This window comes from Monodon monoceros, unplaced genomic scaffold (assembly GCF_005190385.1).
Source record: "Monodon monoceros isolate NGI ecotype Baffin Bay Population unplaced genomic scaffold, NGI_Narwhal_1 Super_Scaffold_18, whole genome shotgun sequence".
NCBI classification, from domain to species: Eukaryota; Metazoa; Chordata; class Mammalia; order Artiodactyla; family Monodontidae; genus Monodon; species Monodon monoceros.
This window is the reverse complement of record NW_021703774.1, coordinates 171,477,938-171,504,459: the sequence shown is the minus strand read 5'-3', so window position 1 is coordinate 171,504,459 and position 26,522 is coordinate 171,477,938. Positions and strand designations below refer to the sequence as shown.

Below are 26,522 nucleotides of genomic sequence, written 5' to 3'. Positions count from 1 at the left end.
ACTAGGCAAGAAATCAGCCAATGAGTGAGTGAGCAAGCAAATAAATAATTCCAACCTGGGGTAACTGCTATGAGAGAATAAAGAGGGATGCTGCTGCTTTAGGTAAGGTGGCCTAGGAGGGTCTTCCTGAGGAAGTGGGAGCTGAGCCGAACTTGGAAGAATAGAATGAGAAAACCAGAGAAAAGGTATACTATGGGGAAAATGTTCCGGAAAATTCTGAGGGAGGAGAGACTTGCCCATCTTTGAGAAACAATGGGGAGGCTTGTGTGCAGGCATGGTGGCGAGCCTGGAGGAGAGTGGTATGTAGTGAGACTGGATCAGGTGGGCCCTTGGAGGCTGTGCTGAGGAGTGCTGTCCTGTCCTAGGAGATAAGGGAAGCCACTGCAGGGTGTCCAGGAAGGAGGGACATGATTTGTGTTTTTGAAAGATCATTTTGGCTGCTGTATAGAGAGCACATGGTAGGAGGCAAGAATGGAAGTAAGAAGAAGTGTTCTAGGTCCCTTGCCCTTCTCTCTGCACCTTGAAAGCCAACAGAAGGACCATCTGCAGCGACTGTACAAAATGGTTCTGTGGGAACCCATGTGATACAATGGAAAGGTCAAAGGCTTGATGCTCGAAATACCTGCATTTGAATCCCAATTCTCCTACTTACTATTATACCTTGTGAATATACTAGTAGTAATAGTGTGGGCAAGTAGTTTAACTTCTCTAAGCTTCTCTAAGCTTCTGTTTTCTTGTTTGTAAAATGGGGAGGAATAACAATTAACCTTTAGGGTTGTAGTGAGGGATGTGTTAGGTGATGTGTAGGAAGTATGCTTAGGGGTACCCGACACATGTTCTCTCCTCTTTCCTCTTCCTAGTGTGGGCCTTTAGGGTAAAACAAAGTAAAGATGCTTGCTTCCTGCCGTGAGCCTCCGGATGTCCATAAACTTACCTGAGTGTGGAGAGTGTGTTCTCGGTGATGGTGCTGATGTGGGGGATGAATAGAGCAGTCCCTGGTGCCACTGCTTTCGTCACTCCATTCCTAGAAGGGAGTTGACTTTAGGATGGGCGACTGTGCCCATTTGGTAGCCATCTGCTACTGATGCTCTCGTTTGAGTTCTTCAGGGAATTTGGAGCAAGAGAAGCATTGATAGCCTAGTGGTTGAGAGCGTTCGCTTTGGGGACAGAGAGAAGTGGAGTCAAGTTCTAGTTCTGTCATTGACTAGGTGTACAACCTTAGGCAGGGGACTCTCTTCTCAGCTTCTTTGTCTGTGACATGAGGACAGTGATGATCCCCGGGAGGTGGTGAGGATGCAGCAGAGCCCTGAGTTTGATAACTTGGACAGGCTGGCCGTCGTGGGACTTGAAGAGATAATGCTTGTGAGCGGACCAGCTCGGTGCGTGGCACACAGCACTCACCAAATAAAGTATAGCTCCTAACTATTGCTATTATTGTTGCTGGTTTTAGTGAGAATATATTTCCAAAAGTACTTTCTGAATGACCTGCATATTGTGAGACCTAGTTAAAGGTAAAAATGAAAACTGAGCAATTTGTCTGTTTTTGTTGCTGCTTTTTCATGTCCTAGGTGGACAATCAGCTCCTTGGCACCACGCAGCCCTTCATGCTCTTTGTGACTCCACTGAGCAATGAGAATGAGGTCATTGAGACAGGCCCTGCTGTGCAAGTGAACACGGTGAAGTTCCCCAGTAAGAGTGCGCTGACCAACATCTACAAGGTAGGCTGGTGGGCTTGATTTGTCCTCTCGCAGCCAAGGCTCAGAGCAGCAGTTCAGGCTGTGGATGGAAATAGTCCAGTGGGGGTAAGGCACTAAGCGACTCGATACATTGTGTAGCGGAATTGATGGAAACTCCTCTTAAAACTTCAGATTCTCAGTTGTGTTGTCGGTGATTCAGCGGGCAATAGTACGGAATCCATAGGGGCCAGAGTCTGTATTCGTCAGCGTGAAGTCTCTGCAGGAAAGTGTAGCATCTTCTAGATTGGTCGTGACCAGGCATGATCTCGATATATTATTAAAATAATAATCCAAAAATTAGCACACAACATTGTAAATCAACTGTACTTCAATAAAATAAATTAAAAAAATAATAACCCAAGACTACTGGAAAAGGGATAGGAGGGGCCTGACCTTGGGACAGGCATCCTCCTCTGTAAGCTGCCACACTATTTACTAAAAGCAGATCATTCAGAAGTGATAAACTTTCTTTCCTGGAGAAGTCTTCATGTACAGGCTAGCGTTACAACACCGAATTCTGGAAAAGTGGGAGCTAAGACGTTGCTTCTCATGTTTCTGGTCCTTTGTCACCAGCGCCAGTGGGGTCAAGCCTGCCTGTGGCCCTCAAATTCACAAGCCCAGCTCTGCTCCTTAAACTAGCTGCTGTCCATGTGAGCTCAGTACCATATACCACAGTGCATCTGAAAGTATAATCCTGACTAACCAGACACAGATGCCCTGGGAACCAAGCAATAGGATGGTGAATCGTCTCCTAAACATCTTCTGGAATTTTTGATTCATTATAACAATGTAGAGAGAGATGAGCCAGAAAAAATTTGGCAGTATGATTATGAAATCACATAAGTAAAGAGACCACGCCGTATCACAGGGGCCTTCTTAGGGCACGGATGAGAGTTCCTCTGGCATTCGCACTGTAAATCAGAATTTCTTTATCTCTAGCATCTGATGGTCACGGCTCAGAGATTCACGGTACAAATTGAGGAGAAACTGCTCCTCAAGCTGCTGAGTTTCTTTGGCTACGATCAGGCAGAATCAGGTAATGTCGAATGTTCTAGGTGTGTATCTGGGAATTGGCCCAAGGGTGGCATTTTTTAGTCTGCTTGTGAAAATAGGTGGCCTCTGAATGCCTGGCAAGCTCTCTATCCACTTCATAGTCTGAGCTGGGAAGCTAAGGTTTGTGGTTCAGTTCTCTTTCTAAGTATTGCTTGTTGACAGGTATTGAGGTGTATCTGTGTACGAAAGAAGCTGCTCCAAGGGTCTCTGGTGTCCCAGCATACCCAGGGGCAAGCTTTTGGGAAGCAGTATATTGTTTCTCTTTGTCTCATGTTTTTTGACTCATCTGCTTTAAGATGGCAGAAATGATGTTAGTCATTTAGCAAACCACTTTGTTTCCTAACCTTTGTTTATTAAACAGATTCAGGGCCAAGAATCAGAAATCCCTTCGGCAGTTCCTTTGGTTTAGCTGAGGAAAAAAATTGGCTAGCCTCAACTCAACTTTTTTTCACATCCATACCCTTATGCCTTAATGTAATTACAAAGGTTTCTAGTTACTTTACTCTTCTTTGGAGAGGGGAGTAGGATGAGCTTTTGAAAGACCTAAATTTTCCAGCAGTGCCACAGAAATTATGTAGCTGTCGTCTCTTTATTTTAGATGCCTCATCATGGCCTTTGCTAGACTTTATATACAGCTTAGAAAGAAGTCAATAATGCTTAGTCTTGTGAAGACTAAACTAAATACTGAGCCTAAAGAAATGATAAGATAGAGACTTTTAATGTTTATCTGCCCATGTAGGCTAAAGGGGGAAAAAATCCCTGGGGACGTGTGTACATATGAACATACACGCACACAACGCAAGAAAGATATTTTTGCTCTGTTTACCCCAGACTTAGACTTTAAGCTTTAAGTAAGTGTCTTTGGGATCAGGAGCAGATCCTGTCTGTTTAGTGCTGCGTTCTCCACTTTGGGTCAGAACGCCAGTGTTTATTTGTGTTCAGAGAGCCACTTGAGCCTGCCTGCCAGGTATCTGTTCTCTTTTGGTACCTTCCTGGGAAGTTTTACTTTAAATTTGATTGGACACGCTTTTCTTGTAAGTTGCTCTAAATAAATTTCTCCCCAAGCATTGTCTAGTGGATTTAGACTCTTTTGTAAAATCCTTGCCTGCCTTTCATTGAGGAATCTCCTCTGCCTTCTATAACTATTCCTGTTCCCTAAATACAGATAAGCCTATCTCTGTTGCGGTATCTTTTTTTTTTTTTTTTTTCAACCTATTCCCTTCTTTCTATAAATAGAACTATATAAAAGCTTACAGTATAAATTTGTTTGATATGTAGATATGTACAGTCTCTTTGGTTTTATTTCTAAAAGCACATGAATCCAAGTGCAAATAAGCTGCCCACATGGGTGTGGGGACAGCATCAAGTTGAAGAGCACATTGCTGTGTTTTAGCCTGTGTTCATCCCTTTTGCTTGATGAGATAACAAGTGAGAAATCGGCCTCCACTCTGCTATTTAAATGATGTCCACTGTTTGGGAGAGAGAGCCACTTGTCGTGATGTTGGTTCTTTATAGCCTGCAGCCTGTTTCTTTTCAAGGCATTATGTTTCACTCAGATTCATCATTTAATTGGTCATGTTGTTCATGATGATTCAGTTAATCTACACTCCAAGTACTTATTTGGATATCATTTTCTGAAATAAATTCAGATAATCTGGGTCATTTATAATAATAATGGTAACGACATGGTTTCTAGAAAACGCATTGCCATCAAGCACACCCATGACCTTTGGCTTTCCCACCTGGATTATTTTTTCCATAGATGATATCTGCCAGATGGTAATAGAGTCACAAATCAAAAGATTAAGCTATTGTACTTTTTGGATCAGCAACATGAACCAGATCTACTTTTACAAAGAAATGGCATCAGGATACTGTACATATTACTGAGCCCTAAAAAATTAAATTTAGACAAACAGACGTTTACATTTTTCTGTGAGTTTCTTTTCAATGTGAACGAAAGTATTTGAATCATGAGACTTCAGAGGAAACTTATTTTTCAAGAAAACAATTCTACCTTTGTACCAGAGGTGGAAAAATACGATGAAAACCTCCACGAAAAGACAGCTGAGCAAGGTGGGACGCCAATTCGATACTACTTTGAAAATCTCAAAATCAGCATCCCCCAGATCAAGCTGAGCGTGTTCACCTCCAACAAGCTACCACTGGATCTCAAGGTGAGCTGCTAGCTGGGTAAGTTTTAAAAATGACTTTTCCTTGGAAAAGAATGAGTGTGTTTAGCACTTGCTTTTTCCGTCCAGTATCATCATTTGTAGCAGATATTTTTACAGATTTTCTTTTTTGAGAATTTTTATCGACTCATATGTGTATGTACATATGTACAGTTGACCGTTGAATAGTGTGAGAGTTAGGAGCACCCACCCCTCCTCACAATTGAAAATCTGCGTATAACTTCCGTTACGTGCAGTTCTGCATCCGAGTAGACTGTTGAAAAAATCCGCATGTCAGTGGGCCATGCAGTTCAAACTAAGTGTGTTGTTCAAGGGTCAACTGTATATTCCTTTTCTTTTCTTTTTTTTAATGTTTAAGTATGACTTTGCTAAAGATTAAAGAGTAACAAAAGAGAGTAAACACAGAATTACATAAAACCCCATCTGCCCTCTGCTTAGCTCTTGGCTCATCTCAGTGAGGTAAAAGCCTCCTTTCCTAGGGCCGCTCCCAGACTCGAGAGAAAAGCTGTAGCCAAGACAATATCTTCTTTTTGTGCCCGAGTCCTGCCTGCCCTCCTTCTCGCCTCCTAAGTACTCACCTCTTTTTGAATGGTTAACGGTGGAAATGTGTACCACCTTCAAGGATGACGCGGTCACTTACCCACCAAGGTGTGGCCTCCCCTACCCACCATATTAGGATGGGACATTCCTACAGAGCATCTGGATATGCACTTGACAGATACAGTCTGAATACCATCTTTATTTTCTGCAGTAAAATCTATTAAAATTAAGGGATGCTTCTAGAATTCAAATCCAAGCCTATCTGACTCTAGAGTTTATATACATTTTACCCCTATGCTGTGCTGTCCCTTAGAACATAAGGAGGCGGAGGATTTTAGAGCTCTGTGAGTCCTTAATGATCCCCTTGCTTGATGAACAAGGATATTGGAGTTCACAGTGTTTTGTCACTGAAGCCTGTGTAGTTGGAGCAGGAGTAGAACCCAGGTGATTGTTGGAAGGTCCTTCCTTAGGCGGAGTCTACATCTGCCTCCCTGCAGCCTGCACCCCTTACTTCTGGTTCTTTCCTCTGTTGCACTTGAAGATGGGTATCAGGGCATCTACCTCCCCACTAACCACTGGTCGAAGGCTTTCCCACTGCCCCATGCTGCCTCCTTTAAGATGCTGCAGGGTGGTCTCTCTTTCTGAACAGGAGTAGCTAGAGATGTGGACAAGTAAGTAATAAACCTGGAGTCATAAATTTCCATGCCTGCAGGAACTGTGCCAGCAGTGAAGTTGGCGAAGTAGCCCCGGGGGCACCATGGCCCTCAGAGTGTGCACTCTTCATCTGAAGGGGGCAGTGCAGCTCAGCTCCAGCCAGTTATTATGGGGGAATGTGAACCCAGTGTTGCCAGATCTTCGGATTTTTTAAAGTGAAGCCGGAAATCTGGATTTTTATGTGGAATCTCCTGGTTTTTAAATGTTGGCAACCGATTTGAATTTTTTTGTTTTTGTTTTTAAGCCTTGTGAACCTAACAAAACACATGTGTGGGCCTCATGTGGCCCACGATTTGCCAGCTCACAACTTCTAAAATAGACTTATAGGTAACAAGACAGTAGTCTGGTCCAAATCAAGTCGTTTCGGGGTAAGGACAGGGCAAGGGTGACTGCTTCATTAAGGCAGCAAACAGGATGAGTAGTTGGGAATGCCGGTCGGGACCGGGGAGCTCCTGCAACCATCCTGAGAACAGGGCCTTCTCCATGGACTGTCCTGTCTGCTTAGTTAGCTTTAACTTCATGTTTCCCAGGAGACTAAAGATACTTATAATTAGCATGGGAGTGGGGGGGGAAACCATGGGAAAACCACTATCTTGCTAATATCCACAAGTATCCACTTGACTTATGTGACCCTTTGGAATGGGTTTGTTTGATAAAGTATATATTCCCCCAGAACACTTGGCACTCACCCAACAAACCAGTGTCAAGCATTTCCTGAGAGTTAAGGACTTCTTGTTTTCTGAATCATCTTACTAAGAAACACAGACACCTAATTGTTCCTTCCAAATTGCTCCTGGTAGAAGGTTTCCCCCCACACTAACAAATGTAGTATGATTTTCTACAGTTGAAGTAGCTTCAGGCCCCCAGTTCCTTGGTATTGATGCTTGCACGCTCACCCTGCATGCAATACACTGGGAGTCGTTTAGGTTGAGTGTTTCATTTGGCGCTATATTGAAGGAACATTTTCAAGGCATTTTTCAAATGATTGCTAAACAGATTCAGTGGAGCAGCCACATTATGAGGTGTGGGGCGGGGGACACCCTGAATGTGGTATCTTAATGTTTCAAACAGGGTGCTGGGAATTGGGATGTCAGAGTTAAATTCTCAGCTTACAGAAGTCACCATTTTATTGTGTCTTGCCTTCTCCTCGAGGAGTCTGGGACTCATAAAATAATGTCATTTATTCAAATAGTTTTCTAACAGAGTAATATCCCTTTATTAGTGGCTCTTAGGAAGAGCAGTCTGCTCTTTGAGATGAATATGTAACGGCTAAAAGTATGTGCTTAGGAAATGGAGTCCTGTCCCAGAGCAGGAATCATGAGAGTCTGACTAAAAGGTAACCATGTCTTTGGTATTGAAGGCATAATTATCTTGATTCTCTTGACTCCAGGCCAGAAGCGAGGCTGTCAGAAGTCTCAGAGGGAAGTCTCTTCAGGTTTACACCGAGGGTACATTATTGCCAGATAGAGTGTCTGTTCAGAAGGACTCAAAGCAGTTTCACATCTGCTATCTCAATTGGATTCCTTACTCTGCGATGGAAGAAGGGGGAGATAATAGTTCCATCTCACAAATGCAGAGACGAAAGCACGGCATTCCCCGCACCCCCCCCCACCCATTCGCCATTATTCTCCCAAGTTTGCATGTTAGAGAGTAGCAGAATAATATTGAAAGTGCCAGGTAGTTTATATGTTCTTTCAGTTTTCTTAAAGATCAAAAGAGTCCAGGAGCCTTTAAAAGGTTTCATAAGGTGGCCTACAGCAGCCCTTTTCCCATTTAGAGCATTGGGGTATTACAAAAGAAGGGCTTTAATTGAGCAATCTAGTTTGGAAGAAAACCCACATTTTAATGGTCGGAGAGCAAGAGGGTGGGGGTGAGGGGGAATTTCAAACAAAGACACTATTTAAAAAGCCTAAAACTGTCTTCTCAAAGGCTTGAAATAATTTGTTGGGAAACTTCAGACCCTTTACTTTTTCCTCCCCTCCCTAAATAAAAACCAGATTTGTTAAAAGGAAAAAAGATCCAGTATTGTTAATTGTATTTCAGAAAGTGCCAGAGAGGGAAATATCCCTGTAGTTTTAAACACTGTCCCAAGAGGCAAGTGGGCAAATACCCTGCTTCACATAAAGTCTCTATGTACCATAAATAAACCTTTAAAGAATGAATTCCAGACAGTTTTGTTTAGTGCAGGATAAACTAAGAAAGGAAGGGACATGGCCCAGGGACTAGCTTGTGATCTGAGACATTATGGCATATGGACAGGTATTTCTTCTTTCAACTCTATATTTCTGGAAGACTTCAGCGGTTTTTATCTGGCGGAAGTAGGAATAGACATTTTCCTATTTTTATTAGGAACTTATGAGCACAGATTGCTTTCTCCAGAATCCATTTTATAACAGGAAACTGTCTGCTACTTGAGTAAATAAGCATCAACTTTGTATACTACTGTATTTGATTAGTCATTCAGTTACTACAAGAAAAAGCCCTGTTTGGCTCGGAAAGAGGGAAACTCTCATCTCCTGTACTTTGACTCACCAGAACAACCTGAAGGTGGCAGAGTAATTCATACCAGTGTGCCATATCTCAGCTTTTTCAAATGTGGGAGGCCCCAAAGCAGTACCAGGTAAAGATCATTTTTACTGAAAGGCCAGAATACTTTCTTGGTTCAGACAAAGCACGTTAGCCACTCAGAAAGGGGATAGTGTCTCTCATGAGGGCTTTGACAACTTAGTAGAGGTTTCAAAGTCTTTGTGTTACGTGTGGTTCTTCTTCTTCAGTGTTTGGTTGCAATGAGAAAGTTGGGGTACAGAGCTTTTTGCTGTATGCCTTTGCTTTGATCTCATTTCCTCTTTTCTGAGAAGAAAGTAATGCTCAGAGTTGTATTGACAAAACAAACTGCTGAACTGATGTCAGTACCTGGCTTTACTAGCATATCTATTTATTGTAGGTCTGAGCAAAGCAGTTGAGGCAACGGGGCCTCAGTTTCTGTGTCAGTGAAATGGGGAGAATAGTGCCTGCTCACTTCATCACCACTCACCATGTGCATGGGTGAGACATTCAAGAATGAATAGCAGAACATTTTTCAGGAGAAGTAAAATAATCCTCTTTTCTGGTCTTCATGCTTTCTGCCTGTTAGGTAGTTGTGGTTGTGAAAATGAGCATGTTCAAGTCTACGATCTACTAATAACTAGCTACAGGAGTTTAGGCCACCCACTTAATGTTTCTTTGGTTTTATTTATTTAAAGAAATAAGAGTGTTAGGCTGAATTAACTTGAGGATGCTCTTAATCTCCGAAATGTTTTGTCCTGAAATTTAGTAGGAGGTTGCGAGTGACTTCCCAAGGCACCAGATGCAGTGGGCTTTTTTCTGTCCTCATCTTTGTCAGATCCTCTGCCATATTTGATATTGCTGACCTCCCTGTTCTTGGCGTTGTCCTTGCTGGTTCTCCTGTTATTCTTCTGTTTGTTTCTTCTCTTCTCCTAACCCATATGTTTATTAAAAAGGGCCATTTTTCTCCTCTGTGAACTAAACTGTCTGGTCATATCACTTGTCCATTTTAAAAATCATTTTATAGGTCTTTTATCTCCTCTTATTTTAGAAGCTCTTTATAGAAGTTTTGTCTTTGTTACAAGTTGCAAGTATTTTTTCTTTGGTTTTTCATTTGTTGTTTTTACTTTGCTTTTGGTGTGCGTATGTTTTTTAAAATCATACAGAAGCTTTCTATTTTATGTTGTCAAACTTATCAGTCTTTTGCCTTTTGAATCTGAATTTTGAGTCACAAAAAAGTTCTCCCACTCTGGTTTTAGACAGTTTCATCTAGGTTTTCTTCAATTATATAACTTCATTTCAATTAAACATGCTCTTGTTCCAGAAGAATTTAAAGCAGACTCTGAAAATACATGCTGAAGGATTAAAAAATAAGTGAGAAAATAAAATAGAAGGTCCAGTAAATTGCACATTTATATTAAATTATTTTAATATAAAGGCATTTCAATTCAGTGGAGAATATATAGATGTTTTAATAAATGCTATTGGACTAATTAGCCATATGGAAAAATATAAAATTAAATTTATTATTCACACTCTGTATAAGAATAAATTCCAAGTAGATTAGAGATTTACTGACATTATTAGCATGGAAAAGTGTTTTTACGTTTAAAAAAAGAAGAGTATTTGGCATGCTCTCTAAAATCCCTAAAATGTCCATCATGTTAAATAAAAATATAATTGGAAAATAGACCATATCCAAAAATTGTTAATTGGAAAATAGGCCATATCCAAAAATTGTTAACTGGCTTATAGCAGACCCAAACCAGCTGAGAACTACAAGGAAAGCTAGATTGAAAAAAGCCGAAAAGTCTGTTTGAAGGTATTGGAAAGTTACCAAGACAGCCAGTACTTGAGGGGCCACGATTTATGAGAGGAAGGAGACTGGATAAGGTGAGCCCAGCATTTACTCTGGTTTTATTTTTGAGACAACTCTAATTTGTAAGTGGTGTAGGGAGAAAGGTAAATAAGTCAAGCAGAAAGCAGCTGCCCAAAGTCAGAGAATCCGAGGAAAGCTTTGGGCAGCCTCACAGGGCTGGCCAAGCAAGAGTAAGACTCCATTGCTACTGAGAGAGCTGGTAATTGAGGGGCTCAGATCTTTTTTTTTTTTTTTTTTTTAATTGAAGTATAGTTGACTTACAAGGTTGTGTTAGTTTCACATGTACAGCAAAGTGATTCAGTTATACTTATGTTCTTTTCCATTATAGGTTATTACAGGATATTGAATATAATTCCCTGCGTTATACAGTAGAACCTTGTTTATCTGTTTTGTATCTGCTAATCCCAAACCCCTAATTTATCCTCCTCTGACCCCCGCTTTCCCCTTTGGTAACTACAAGTTTGTTTTCTATGTCTTTGAGTCTGTTTCTGTTTTGTAAATACATTCATTTGTATCATATTTTAGATTCCACGTATAAGTGATATTATATGATATTTGTCTTTTTCTGACTTATTTCACTTAGTATGATAATCTCTAGGTCCATCCATGTTGCTGCAAATGGCATTGTTTCATTTTTTTTAATAGCTGAGTAGTATTCCATTGTGTGTGTGTGTGTGTGTGTGTATGTGTTTGTGTTTGTGTACACACCACATATTCTTTATCCATTCATCTGTCGATGGACATTTAGGTTGCTTCCATGTCTTGGCTATTGTAAATAGTGCAGCTATGAACATTGGGGTTCGTGTATCCTTTCGAAATAGTCTTCTCTGGATATATGCCCAGGAGTGGGATTGCTGGATCATATGGCAACTCTATTTTTAGTTATTTAAGGAATCTACATACTGTTTTCCATAGTGGCTGCATGTATTTACATTGCCACCAACAGTGTAGGAGGGTTCCCTTTTTTCCATACCCTCTGTAGCATTTTTATTATTTGTAGACTTTTTAATGATTGCCATTCTGACTGGTGTGAGGTGGTACCTCATTGTAGTTTCGATTTACATTTCTCTAGTAATTAGGGATGTTGAGCATCTTTCCATGTGCATTTTGGCCATCTGTATGTCTTCTTTGGAGAAACGTCTATTTAGGCCTTCTGCCCTTTTTCTGATTGGGTTGTTTGTTTTTTTGTTATTGAGTTATATGAGCTGTTTGTATATTTTGGAAATTAAGACCTTGTTGGTCTCATTGTTTGCAAATATTTTCTCCCAGTCCGTAGGCTGTCTTTTCGTTTTGTTGATGGTTTCCTTTGCTGTGTAAAAGCGTATAAGTTTGATTAGGTCCCATTTGTTTATTTTTACTTTGATTTCTTTTGCCTTGGGAGAGTGACTTAAGAAAACATTGCTACGATTTACATCAGAAAATGTTTTGCCTATGTTCTCTTCTAGGAGTTTTATGGTGTCATGTCTTATATTTAAGTCTTTAAGCCATTTTGAGTTTATTTTTATGCATGGTGTGAGGGAATGTTCTCACTTCATTGATTTACATGCAGCTGTCCAGCTTTCCCAACACTACTTGCCAAAGAGACTGTCTTTTTTCCACTGTATATTCTTGCCTCCTTTGTCGAAGATTAATTGACCGTAGGTGTGGAGGGGCTCATATCTTACAGAGAAGGGACAGGCAGAACAGAAACCCCAATAGTCTGAGCTGTTTTGTTTCTTGAAGCAGATGCCAATTTCTAAGTAGTCTGAGAGAAGCCAAGCAAAAAGTAGCAGCCAAGAGGCTAACTAAATAGATCTTTTAGCAGTTTTATGGTGCTGGGGAGATTACAAGGGGAGGAATGGAATTGGTTTTCAGTTGAGACTGCTGAAGGACTATACCAAACCTTATAAAGATGGAAACAGACAAAGATTATTTTTACAAGGACTGAAAGCCAGCCTTGAAAACACTGATTGGATTAATAAGCCTCTTTAACTGCCTGCCAGAAACTAAAGACTCATTTAAAATCTATAAGTTTTTATACAGAGTGTAGCATTCAATCACAGATTACCAGGCCTATCAAGAGAAAAAACAGACGCTAGAAACAGACACTAGAAACAGAGAAACCAGATGTTGACATTATCAGACACAGAATTTAAAATAAGTGTAAATGTGTTCAAGAAGTTTACCAGAAAACTGTAATTTATATTTTTAACATAATCAGATAATAAAGGAATATTACAGACTAGAATTTTTTCACAAACATAGAAGAAATTTGGACAAAATGTTACCAAATCAAATATAGCAATATATAAGAAGAAAAATATAGTTGACCCTTGAACAACATGGGGTTTGAAATGCATGGGTCCACTTATATACTGATTTTTTTTTTTTTCCAGTAAATACAGCACTACATGATCATGGTTGGTCGAATCTGTGGATATGGAACTGTGGATATGGAGGGCTGACTGTAAAGCTACATGAGAGTTTTTGACTGTATAGGGGATTGGCACTCCTAACCCTCACGTTGTTCAAGGGCCAACTGTATATCATAACCACATCAGGTTTATGCCAGGGTTGTGAGTTTACTTTACATTTCCAAATAAATCATGTCATTCACCACATCAGCAGAATGAAAGAATTTAAAAATATGATTATCTCAATAGTTGCACAGAAGTCTCTTGACAAAATTCAGCATCCATTTATGATAAGAACTCAGGAAACAAAAAAATAGAAAGGAACTGCCTTAATCTGATAAAGTGTCTCCATAAAAAAGCTACCCCAAATATCGTACACAGTGATGACCTATTGAAAGCAGGGAAGGATGGCCATTTTCACCACTTCTGTTCACTGTTATGCTGGAGATCCTAGCCAGTGCAATAAATAAATAAAAGGTATAAAGACTGGATAGGAAAATGAAAACTTTATTATTTGCAGAGAACATGATTACCTAGAAAATCTAAAAGGATATACAGTTAAGTTATTAGAATAAATAAGTAAATTTAACAAGGTCACTGAAGACATTGTACAAAAATCAGCTGTATTTCTATATGTCAGAGAAAAGGAAAATTTGAAGGATGTCTTTACAACACCATTAAGAAAACATCAAATACAATATCATCTATTGCTGTGTAACGAATCATGCCAAAACTTAGTAGTTTAAAACAACCATTTTACTTGTTGACAAATCTGTGGGTCAGCAATTTAGACTGGACTTAGCTGGGTGCTGTTTCCGCTGGACTTACTTGTGGTTATTGATGTGGCTGCAGTCACCTGCCAGTCAGCTGAGACCAAAGGGTATATAAGATGACCTTACAACCGTGTCAGGCGCTTGGTGTTGGCTGTCAATAGACCCCCTTCCACGTGGTCTTTCGTCTTCAAGGAAGCTAGTCTCAGCCTCTTCACGTGGTGGAAACATCAAAAAGGGCGGAGCAGAAGCTCCAAGATCTCTTGAGGCCAAAGCTCAGAGACTGCACGTTACTTCTGCTGCACTTTATTGTTTGAAGCAAGTTATAAGGTCAGTGCAGATTCAGGCGAAGGGGAAATAGACTCTGCTAATGATAGAAGATGCAAAGAATTTGTGGCCATTTTTACTGTACCACAGATACCTAGGAATAAATCCAACAAAGTGTGTACAAGACCTCTGCACAGAAAGCAGTTAAATATTACTGAGAGAAATTTTAAAAGGGCTAAACAAGTAAAGGGGTGCACCATGTTAATACATTGGAAGATTCAATATTATAAAGTTGTCGTTTCTTCTCAGATTGATCTATAGATTCAGTAGAGTCTTGATGAAAATTCTAGCAATTTTTTTGGTGGCAGACTGACAGGCTGATTCTAAAATTTATTTGGAGATGAAAAGTGCAAAGAGTAACCAAGGTAGTTCTGAAGAAAAAGAACAAAGTTGGCGAGCTTACACTAACATACTTCAAAATTATTATAAAACTATAGTAATTAAGACAGTGTGGTATTGGCAGAAGGCAGGGCATAATGAAACACAAAGGAGAATCCAAAAACAGACACATATAAGTACATTCACTTGACTTATGACAAAGTTACCCTGTACTACAATAAGGGGAAGGATGGCCTTTCAATAAATATTATTCAGTTGATTAGATACCCATGTGGAAAAAATGCTTCTTGATCTGTGCTTTAGAACATATATAATAATCATGTTCAGGTAGATTGTAGATTTATATGTGAAGAGTAGAACAATAAAAATTCTATAAGTAAACATATGGGAATATCTTTATGACCTTAGTGTAGGTAATTTCTTAACTATGACATAGAAAGTTCTTTCCATAAAGGGAAAGATTGTTAAGTTGGATTTCATTAAAACTAAGAATGTCTGCTATCAAAAAACACCCATGAGTGATAAGACAAGTCACATAATGGGAGAAGATACTTGCAGTATATTCATGAAACAGAAGACTTGTATGCAGAATGTATAAGAAAAACTCCTACAAAACTTTAAGGAAAAAACAGACAATCCACTATGAAAATGAGCAAAAGACTCAAGTAGGAACTTAACAAAAATGTATATCCACGAGGCTGATGTGTGTATTATCAGGTGCGTAATCTCATCCTTCAACAAGAAGATGGAAATTAAAACCACAGTGAGTTACCGTTACACACCCATTAGAATATTTGTTTTTTAAAAAGCTATCTTTGGGACTTCCATAGTGGCGCAGTGGTTAAGAATCCACCTGCCAATGCAGGGGACACAGGTTCGATCCCTGGTCCGGGAAGACCCCACATGCCGTGGAGCAACTAAGCCCATGCGCCACAACTACTGAGCCTGTGCTCTGGAGCCCGCGAGCCACAACTGCTGAGCCTGTGTGCCACAACTACTGAAGCCCGCGCGCCTAGAGCCGATGCTCCGCAACAAGAGAAGCCACCGTGATGAGAAGCCCACGCACCGCAACAGAGTAGCCCCCACTCGCTGCAACTAGAGAAAGCCTGCGCGCAGCAACAAAGACCCAACACAGCCAAAAATAAATTAATTAATTAATTAATTAATTTCTAAAAAGCTATCTTTACCAAGTGTTGGTGAGGATGTAGCATAACAGGAAATTTCATAGACGGCTGCAGGGAGAGTAAGCCAGTTCAGCTGCCTCGGAAAACTGCTTGGCAGCATAGGCTATAAGGTTGAATGTGTACTTTCTTTATGACCCGGCAGTTCCACTTCCAGGTAGATATTCAAGAAAAATGTGTACAAATGTGCCCCAAAAGACATGTCCAAGAATGTTCGTAGTAGCATTATACATAATAGCAAAAAAATGGAAACAGCACAACTGTTCCATCAACAGCAGTGGTTAAATAGTTTTATTCATATGTTGGAATACTGTGTAGCACTGACAGTTGTGTTTAAACTGCAGCTGTGTGCAACAACCTAGTGACTCACAGACTTACTGTTGATGTCAGAGCCACATACAATAAAGTCCATACTGATGATTGCATTTAGATAAAATTCAAAGCAGGAAAAACTCAGCTGTGGTGCTGGAAGTCAAGATACTGGTTACCACGGGCTTCCCTGGTGGCGCAGTGGTTAAGGATCTGCCTGCCAATGCAGGGGACGCGCGTTTGAGCCCTGGTCCGGGAAGATCCCACATGCCACGGAGCTAGTGAGCCTGCGCTCTAGAGCCTGCGAGCCACAACTACTGAGCCCACGTGCCACAACTACTGAAGTCTGCACGCCTAGAGCCTGTGCCCCGCAACGAGAGAAGCCACCGCGATGAGAAGCCCGCGCACCACAGCGAAGAGTAGCCCCCGCTCACCGCAACTAGAGAAAGCCTGCACGCAGCGCCAAAGACCCAGTACAGCCAAAAAAACCCGATATAAATAAATAAATAAATTTATTTTTTTAAAAAAGCATACTGGTTACCTTAGGGGAAGAGGGGGTCTTGATGGGAGGTCCACAAAGAGGGGGTGGTGGTGTGGTGCTTCCAAGTTGGGGATAATAACCGACTTTCTGGTCTGCGTGGTGGTTACATGGTTGTGTTTACTTTGAGAAAAATCACTGAGCCGTACATTTGATTAGTACACCTTTCTGTATGTGTGGTATGCTTCAGTCAAAAAGTAGAACATGACATACAGATCCAAAACAGACCAGAAAGATTATGCTGTGAAGCTAAGAGTGTTTATTTCTATGTGATATATGTTACTTTGAGTGATATATCTATATATTTTTATATATATTCCTAATATTTTACTTTTATAATTACAGGGGAAAATCCTTATTTATGAATATCATAACCTTGATTCTCATTGGAAAGTTGACATGACTTGTAGCTTTCATGGAATTCAGAATTACAGTACCCTGGAAGGCCATCATATGGCTAAAGCATATCGTTGCCTTTCTCCCCCTAACTAGGCCCTCAAAAGCACCTTGGGATTTCCATTGATTCGGTTTGAAGATGCTGTGATTAATCTGGATCCATTCACTCGGGTACATCCCTATGAGACCAAGGAATTCATCATCAATGATATCCTCAAACATTTCCAGGAGGTGAGCTTTGGAGCAGTACTTAGTGGCTGGAGCATAAGCAGAATGATTGTTTTAGTTGTTTGGGAATTCTGGTTACTGACATGTCACTATTGACAACCCAGATGAACATTTCAGCTCTGATTGTTGTGTTATGGGTCACATCACAGCCCACGAAGTCCATGCACATCATGAAACTCTTGAAACAGTGCATCCGATTTATGAACGGATAATCCTGTCTCTCAGAACTGGTCTCAGGGGCTTCCACTAGATCAGTCACAATCCTAAGGGTTTAATTGAGGCTTTCATGACAACGCAAAAGACTGTGAATGTGAACCCTGTTTGCCAGGCATGGGCCTACTTTCAGTGACCGCATCAGTGTTCTTGGAGCCTATGAAATCCTGCCCTAGAGCTGAACTTAAAAAGTTTTTATCAAGTTGGATATTTTCCATTTTGTATTTATTGTCCAGACTGCAAAGACCAAAATCTAAAGCCAAGACGTACTCTTCGATGACTAGAAGGGTCAAGATCATATCAAATTTATTTGCTGTCAGAGTTAAAGTGTATCCTATGCGTGTTCCCTTCTCTCTTTCCTCCCTCCTATCTCCCCCTTTCTTTCTTTGCTTCCTTCCTTGACCTCCCTCACCGGTGATATTTCCACTGCACTGTGAGGAGAGTGAGATAGCGGATATCCCTGGACTGTGGAGTCAGGCAGCGGGGGCACACAGGAAGTGGGGGGTTGCTGAGTAGATCTGAACGTGCCCACTCTATGCACCACCCGCTCGGCAGACTCTGAGGGGTCTCCAGGGGTCTCCAGGTTCTCCAGGTCTGCTTCCTCCCTCACTTTCCTTTTCAAACTCTCCCCGCTGCTGGCTAATTCCCTATTTGTAGAGCGATGGAAAGGAGAGTGTGCTATATATACTAATAAGTATTTGTAAAGAGTCTTACCTGTTTCATAGCTTTTTTTTCTTCTTCTGAATGGCTTCGAAGAGTATAAGAGTACTGAGAGTATTGGGAGAGGTTTAGGGCAGAGCTCACGAAGGGCAGGAGCTCACAGTTGATGAGAATTAAAGGGTGATTGTTGGTGTTGGTGGGAACGGAGGACAAGAGAGATTTCTAACCTTTTTGCTTGGGATGCTCGATCTGCAAATATAAACAGGTGCTGGTTTTCTTCTTTCCCTGCTCTGTTTGACAGGAACTCCTCAGCCAGGCAGCTCGAATCCTGGGATCAGTGGACTTCCTTGGCAATCCCATGGGGCTTTTGAATGATGTTTCTGAAGGGGTGACTGGACTGATAAAGTATGGAAATGTTGGGGGCCTTATCAGAAATGTTACACACGGAGTATCAAACTCTGCTGCCAAGGTAAGGAAATAGAGGTGAAATTCCATTGTAATTAGCCTCAGGAGTCCTCTACATTACTGTAACTTCTTTTAGAGTTAATAGGTTGTGAGAAGTTACATACATGGCCTTGGCTTCGTCACCCATGTGCCCTGCCTTTCCCGCACCTCCAGTAACCCGGCCCCAGGCCATCAAGTGCTCCTCTGCACTCTCTTCCCTTCCTCCTCTCCGTTCCCGCTGCCTTCATCCAGGCTCTGATTGTCTCTTCCCTCGCCCACTGCCATAGCCTCCTGCCCCCTGACTCCACCGCAGCTCTCACAATGCCGCCAGAATGAACTCCCTTTATAAAACATAGAACTTGATCATGCCATTCTCCCGCCCAAAATCCACCCGTTATTACCCACAGCTCACAGGATAAAGTCCAAACTGTGGTACGGCCTTCTAGAGCGAAGCAACCCTTTAAGTCATCTGAGTCCAGCAGCGGAAAGACAGCAGTGTAATTCTGCTGTGTCTTGCTGTGTAGCTGGCTTTTTTGTTCATTGGCTTCCTGTTTGGTGGACATCTTGTTATTCCATAGTTTAATTTTTGGCAGGAGCTGATTTTACGTGTGAAGCTGGAAAAAGGTGAACGTAGTTGAAGGGGGGTTGCTATTTGATAACATGCAATAGGCGTCTAAAGACTCTGCTTTCCTTCCCTTCCTGTCAGCTCGACAGAGTTTCCTTCTAGAGATTGACCTTTTCACGAATGAACCAGCATTGGGAGAGCGCCTGTGCTCCCCGCTTGTCTACCATAGAGCGTTGTTGTAGCAAAGTCATAGGTGCATTTGTGCCGTGGCCACTAGGATGGTGGCTTCACCGTAGAGAGCCTTTCAGGTGCCACGTAGGAATTTATCTTGATGAGCAGGTAAGGAGGTAGAGTTGAATGGCAACATTTCTCTGTTGCATAGCGTTCTTGGTAATAATGTGTGTAAGTTGGGAATTTATTCCTGTTTTCCAGACTCCTTTCTAGAGCTGCTGGATCTTAAGTCAGATCAGGTTTTTCAATGCAGGCAGATCTCGTTTCCTTACGCTGCGCAGGTAGCGCGTGTTTTACAGCTTGAAGGTCTGTGGCGACCCCATGTGCCCAGCGCATCTGTCGGTGCCATTTTTCCAGCAGCATCTGCTCACTTCATGTCTCTGTGTCCCATTTTGGTAATTCTTGAAATATTTCAGACTTCTTCATTATGATTATATTTGTTATGGTGATCGGTGATCTTTGATGTTATATTGCAAAAAGATTATGACTCGCTGAAGACTCACATGGTGGTTAGCATCTTTTGGTAATAAAGTATGTTTAAATTAAGACGTATGCATTATTTTTTTAGACATTAGGCTGTTGTGCGCCTAATGACAGCGTAGTGTAAACTTAACGTTGTCTTCACTGGGAAACCAAAAAATTTGTGTGACTCACTTTATTGCAGTATTCGCTTGATTGTGGTGATCTAAAATGGAACCCACAGTCTCTCAGAGGTATGCCTTTGCTGGACTTACATTAAACCGGAACAAAAGGTACTGTTTGGCTTGTGGTTCAAAATAGGCAACACTCTTTAACTTTTAGAGAAACGGTGAAAGGTAGAGAGGCAAGAGACTTTCTAAGTCATGGTTTGGAAATGGACTCCGGGTCATAGCCTGAATGAGTGTGCACATTTCTGCCTTGAATCATTGCCTATGCTGCCCTTGGACCTTCACCCCTGACAGCAACATAAAAGTGACACAGATTCCTCAGTGTTCTTTTGCTACTAAACTTGATATAAACAGATGCAGTTAGAATATTTACTTGTACACACCTGTAATTTATATAATACTGTGCATCAGCTACACTTCAATTAAAAAATTTTAGTTGTAAATGCTCAGTTTAAAGATTTTACTTAATTTTTTAAAACTCTAATTAGGGGCTTCCCTGGTGGCGCAGTGATTGAGAGTCCGCCTGCCGATGCAGGGGACGCTGGTTCGTGCCCCAGTCTGGGAGGATCCCACGTGCCGCAGCGCGGCTGGGCCCGTGAGCCATGGCTGCTGGGCCTGCGCGTCCGGAGCCTGTGCTCCACTGCGGGAGGGGCTGCAGCGGTAAGAGGCCGGCCCGCCTACCGCAAAAAAAACAAAAAAAAACCCCTCTAATTAACATAGGACAGTCTCTTTGGTTTTATAATTCCTTTCTCTATTTTTGTACCCCTGGGCTTTGTTTTCATTAAAAAAAAAAAAAAAAAGGCACTTATGGTTTATTGAAAGGCCTTCCTCAGCCTGGAATATGCCCTGACTTTATAGCTTACTATGAGAATAAAATGAGATATGACCGTATGAAAACTTTGTAAAACATGAACTGAACAAGAGAAATGCGTTTTCACTTTGACTCTTAGGTTTACATCAATGTAAAATGTACAAACTCTAGCCACCAGGATACCATTAATGCCCTTGAAATGAAAGCCAGTGTATTATAGTCTACAGAAGAGGAGGGTCTCAGGCTCGGAGAGTGGGATATTCACACTCCGTGTGGGCCAGTTTGGCTGTTAGGGCCCTCTAGCTACCCTTGTGGATGAGAATGAAGACATCGGGATCTTAACTTGCCTGTGAGCTCTACACAGGTGAGACCTTGTGTGGGTTTCTCCAGAGTTTCTCTGCAACATCCCGGTGAAAAGGGTTGGCGCTTTCTTTATTCTCTGTCATTCGGGGGTATCTCATTCATCACCTTCTTCTGTTTCCCCTGGAAAGCTGTTTTTGAACCTTGAGCGTCAGTATGAGAATATAACGTAAGCAGAAAGAACGGGCAGCATACTCCTTACCTCCACCCTCACTCCCAAATCCATATGAAGGCCTGGGTGGCAGTGATCTTGTGTCTTGCTGGATATCATGCTTTATCTTGTTGTTGGATTTGCATAAGGGTACTGTTTTCCAGGACCCAAGGATTCTTGAGTGGGAACCCTACTCCCCATGTGGTCGGCATCCTTCTTCATGCTTTTTCTTGCCTTTTATGAGCTAATCAGTATTGGCGTCACAGACTGCTGCTCAGAGGAATTGCTGTGTAATTTATTTTGATAACAGGAGCCCTGGGTGTGTTATAACAATTAGTCCATATATCTATCACGAGAAAACAAAGAGACTTAAAATTACCACTTCATTTTGGAAATGGTAGCTTCAAAAGCCAGGTCTGTCAGCTAAATGCCCATTCAGGTCATCTGTGATTCTGCATGTATGCAGTTTGGCCAAAGATCTCCATTTTCTTGTAGTTTTGTGGGTTGAAATCAGACCTTTAATGTTGCTTTGGGGGAATGTTTTGTTTGCTTTTCTGTGTACACAAGAAGAGTTTAAGGAAGTGCAAATGACCACAGTAATCAACTGTTGGCCTGTGGGAAGTATCCCTTTAAAGAGTGCCTGAGTTCCAGTGGTTAAAGAGCGGGGTCAGACAAGACAGAACTGCACCTCGCCGAGCCCCAGCCAGCCAGCCCCACTTGGCTGCAAAGACCAAAGGGCTGTAACCTTGTTTTGTTTTGTTTTTTAAATAAATTTATTTAGCTGTCTAGCTATCTATTTATTTAATTTTATTTATTTTTGGCTGCACTGGGTCTTCATTGCTGCCTGCGGGCTTTCTCTTGTGGCGAACGGGGGCTACTCTTTGTTGTGGTGCGCAGGCTTCTCATTGCGATGGCTTCTCTTGTTGCGGTGCATGGGCTCTAGGTGCGCGGGCTCAGTAGTTGTGGCTCCTGGGCTGTAGAGCACAGGCTCAGTAGTTTTGGTGCATGGGCTTAGTTGCTCTGCGGCATGTCGGATCTTCCCGGACCAGGGATTAAACCTATGTCCCCTGCATTGGCAGGTGGATTCCCAACCACTGCGCCACCAGGGAAGTCCTGTAACCTTGGTTTAATAGGCTTTGAATGTAGTGGAGAAGCCCCATAAACCTCTTGAAATTAATTATCAATATTGTATATATGTGTATTTTCCTGAAGCAAGGATCTGAAGTTTTTATTGGATTGTCAGAGAGGTTCATGCCTCCCAAGAGATAATAAATCATTATTGTAGACATAGGGTTGAGCATTGAGGGCACTTGGTAGTCAGAATACCTGGGTTCTAATCCCATTCCTACACTTAAATAATCTTTTTCTCTGTTGATCTTGAGGGAATTTTTTTTTTTTTTAATCTATGAGAAGGTGGTGGTAATTTCCCCTGTCCCACTGACCTGAGGAGCAAAAGATTTGAAGATGTAAAAACCCAGCGAGAAGTTAAAAGGGAACTCATTCTGTCACATAAGAGGGTGATAGACCTGCGGGTCTCAGCTGTGTGTGGGTAGATGTTGTGAATTATTCACAGCAAATTTTTAATTTCAGGTCTACCATGTCCACTTCTGGAATTTGTCATTACATTTTAAACTGTTATTTAATTTATTTCATATTAGCATCAAGGAACCAGAACTAGGAGGTAATCTATGCCCTTTATCCCCTTTGTTTCTCTTAGCCTTTTCTTCTGTTCCCCCAAACCCCAGAAATCAGCTTATGGATTCCAGATCTAAGGTGATATGATTTAGGGATTATCCTCCAAGCTGTGAGCATCTATCCCATGACTTCCTTGCCTGGATCTTGGTAAAATGACTCTAACCCTTTGAGTAGACCCTCAAAGATCGGATTGTATTCCTAAGGCCATGACAGGATGATTGCCTCTGGAACCCTTTCTAGGAATATGATTTATTTAAGAAAAGCACAGCATTTCAAATTCCAAAACCATGTCAGAGGAGCAGTTTCCCTCTGCTGCACGAATTGAAAAGAGCATGCTTTTCCCTAGTTGAGTGTCATTTGAATATCTACAAGACCCTCTAACCTCTTTGAAAGCCAGAGAATTGGGGAGATATTCATTGAACAAATTTCCTCTCTTAGATAGACTCTCATTTCCCTTCTGTCTATGATTATTTTGTGATTATTTTCATATACTTACAGAAAAATTACATAGTTATTCTTAAAATTAAAAAAAGTTCTTTTCAAACCAAGAAAATCTCAGATGTTAACAGTAGAACAAATGATTCCATTCTCTTTTCTGCCCCTGTAGAATCTGAGTGTTTTCTCTGTACAGCTGTCATCTGGTCTTCCTAAGGGAAGAAAGACAATAGCGTACTTAATTTCTTCCAGCAAAGGAGAGGAGCACTTTTGATCATCACTAATGGAACCTCTGCTCTGTTCTGTCCTACTTTCCATCCCTCTCTTTGTGTCTTTGTCAAGGCGATATAGGATGCTTTTGATCTCCGGTACTTTTTTGATCTCAGTTATGTTTTGACTCTACGCTTATGAATGCAAATATTTTAATAATTTTCCCTGTTTTCAACTAAATGTTTTTCATCAAAGGCAGTTGTTGTTCATGGAATTAGAATTCATGGTTTATTGTTCACTAAAGGTTAGCTTTACTGATAACTTTTACAATTGTATGATAGGTTTCTTTCTTTCTCTTTGGCTTTAGAGCATTTATTTCTACCAAGCCCAGATTTCCCAGCTCAAATTCTACAGATCTAAATTTTTGTCAAGGAGATATGAATTTTCTGTCAGTTTTAGTTAATACATTTTATCCTATATAGCTTTAGCCATTGTTTTATTGTTTTAAATCAGTTTTGTTTGTCATGAATTGGATAAAGACCTAATAGCTTCATATATTTCTTGGTGCAAAGAGCATTAGTAGGAAAAAGGTGCAGGAACAGGGTTGAAACTCCCTGCTTCATTATGGAAAACACACTCACTTATAAACATTAATTGAGCACCTTCTCTTTGTCAGGCCTTGTGATAGGCTCTTTACGTACATTGTCTTGTGTATGTTAATCTCGATTCTTCAAATGAGGAAAGAAGTTAAACAATTTTTTCAAGGTCATACAACTGGAAATGACAGGGAGAGTATGAAACCAAGTCCAGCTAATTCTAAAGGCCTTGTTTTTTCCCCTCTGTGATGTCTCTCCTTTGTGTGTGTGAGGCTTTCTTCCAGGCACTATAGAGAATATGAAAAGTTACTTACTGTTAGCTTCCCACCAGAAGCTTATTATTTGACATCACTTGGTTAGCTTGTAAGGTGACTGCTGTCACATCACCTATGTCACAAAGCAGGCCCTCAGGAAATGGTGCTGGTTGTGGTCATTCTTGTGTGGGATTAGTTATGACCGTCGCCAGCTCCTTTATAGACAGTAAGACCCTTTGTGATTGCAAATGTGGTTTTACTCATGTGATATCATTTGATCATCAGAATAACCTGGTCAATAGATAGGACAGGCAGTATTAGCCCCAGTACATAAGTGAAGAAACTGAGGCCCAGAGAGGTAAGGTGACTTCCCCAGGGTCAACCAGGAACCTGTGGAGCCAGCACCTGATCTTCTGCAGTGGCGTCTGAATTTTCATTTTTAGTTGCACTTTGGAGATATTGCTAACTGCTTGATTTGTTCTAGACATTCCTCTATATGTTAAAAAATAAAAACAACAATGAGAAAAGCAAAGAGCCCTGCCTCGACTCAGAATGAATTTCGATAGCTTTTAGGAAAATCGTCTGAAGATAAATACAAGCAAGTTAAGTGAGGAAGAGAGAGAGGGAAATTGAGACTGTTTGCATAGTTCAGTAGAAAACCTAGCTAGCACTTTAGCTGGTATTTTGTTCTTTGGTCTCTGTTTGGGGTACCATATGTGGCGGAGCCACTTCCCTTCTGAGAGAACCTTTCACTGGCCCTTTGTGCCCAGGAAACCAGATTTGGGGCATAGCAGTGATCCAGTGGAAACTGACTTCGTGTCCTTGTACGCGGGGATTCTCAGCCAGCCCCTGCCACTGGCCAGCCCCCTATCATATATACTGTGACCTGGTTGAGGGCAGAGGGGTCCATCTGCCTTTTGTTTAAGATAAACAGCATTTGTTTGTATTTGTTTTGTAGGCAGCCTATTTATAAGGCTCAAATGAGACTAAGCCACTGTTTATTCAAGGCAAAAGTTTTATCTTTGCACAAAAGAATGTACTGGAGTGCCTGCCTGCATGGATTCCGAAGGGGAAAAGGCAATTTATGACTTGTATCTGTTTTTGTCATTATGTATGACTGCTCCATTTTATAGTTGAGCTGATATCCCCATAATAGCTTTTCCATGTACCTATAAGCAGCTAAGAGGTGAATGCCTTCTTATAAGCATTGGGGTTTTAGTGTATTTAAGTTGGCATAAAACTTTAAGTTAAATGAAATTCACTTCAGACAGTGATCTATCCCTTAGAAAATGTAGAGTTTTCTATTTTCAGAAAGACTTTGATCCGAAATAAGTCACCCAAGGGATTTCTTTTCCAGCCAAGAGGAGGTGCCTTGAAGTGGTTGTATATAGAGAAATGACTCAAATTCTTGGCAGCAGAGCTTTTGTTTTATTTTCCTCTGATAACCTTGAATACTAAAATGATTCTCTTAGTCTGAGCTCTTTTTGGTTAGAGGCAAATTTTAGATGCTGAATGACCCAGCAGTGACCTATCCTAACTTGGTCAAACCTCAAATATTTGCGGGAACTGGAAGTGTGTTGGGCGGGGGCGGGCGGGTGAAGTGGAGGCATGAGAATCCCATGAGTGGCCAGAATTCCCAGGCAGTCCCCACCTTGCTCCACTGAGCAGCCTTGCTCATGAAGGAGCCTGGTGAGTGGGGCTTAGCTGTCCTCTTGTCCCACCCTAATTGAGCAGATCGGCCAGAAGTAGCAGGGAATGACACCACCATTGACTCTCTGTTTTTGAAACAGAAAGATTGGAAAAGTTTAGAACTTGTCTTCATTTCTTAGTAGCAGTTCAGCTAAGAGTCAGGTCTTTAGTTATCTCCTTAGACCAAACATCTCATGTTTCAGAGGAATTCACTCTGTCTTCCTACACTGCAGTCTATGGTGGTGGAAAAGTATGTTCAGTTGCTAAATTGAAAAGACAGGAAATATTTGTGGCCCCCAAAGAGTAGTGGTTTTCTACCCTAGTGTAAACATGGTGAGTAAAAGAATAATATGTTTAGGCTTTTCTTGGGTTGACTGGTTACCCCAGAGATGTGGTAGTTCTCCCTTTTCTGCGTTTCAGTA

The 26,522-nt window shown here is 41.3% G+C and overlaps 1 protein-coding gene across 5 annotated transcripts in view; it reads left to right on the top strand.

Annotated features, from left to right (window-relative positions):
- The window catches only part of VPS13D (vacuolar protein sorting 13 homolog D), a 246,829-nt gene that overhangs the window by 142,913 nt on the left and 77,394 nt on the right, over positions 1-26,522 (top strand). For all 5 annotated transcript variants that reach the window (XM_029230144.1, XM_029230148.1, XM_029230145.1 and 2 more), the window contains 5 exons: positions 1,569-1,718; positions 2,676-2,772; positions 4,818-4,966; positions 17,008-17,142; positions 18,314-18,481. In XM_029230144.1, coding sequence (XP_029085977.1) covers positions 1,569-1,718; positions 2,676-2,772; positions 4,818-4,966; positions 17,008-17,142; positions 18,314-18,481 — 699 coding nt within the window. The remainder of the gene's footprint in view (positions 1-1,568; positions 1,719-2,675; positions 2,773-4,817; positions 4,967-17,007; positions 17,143-18,313; positions 18,482-26,522) is intronic.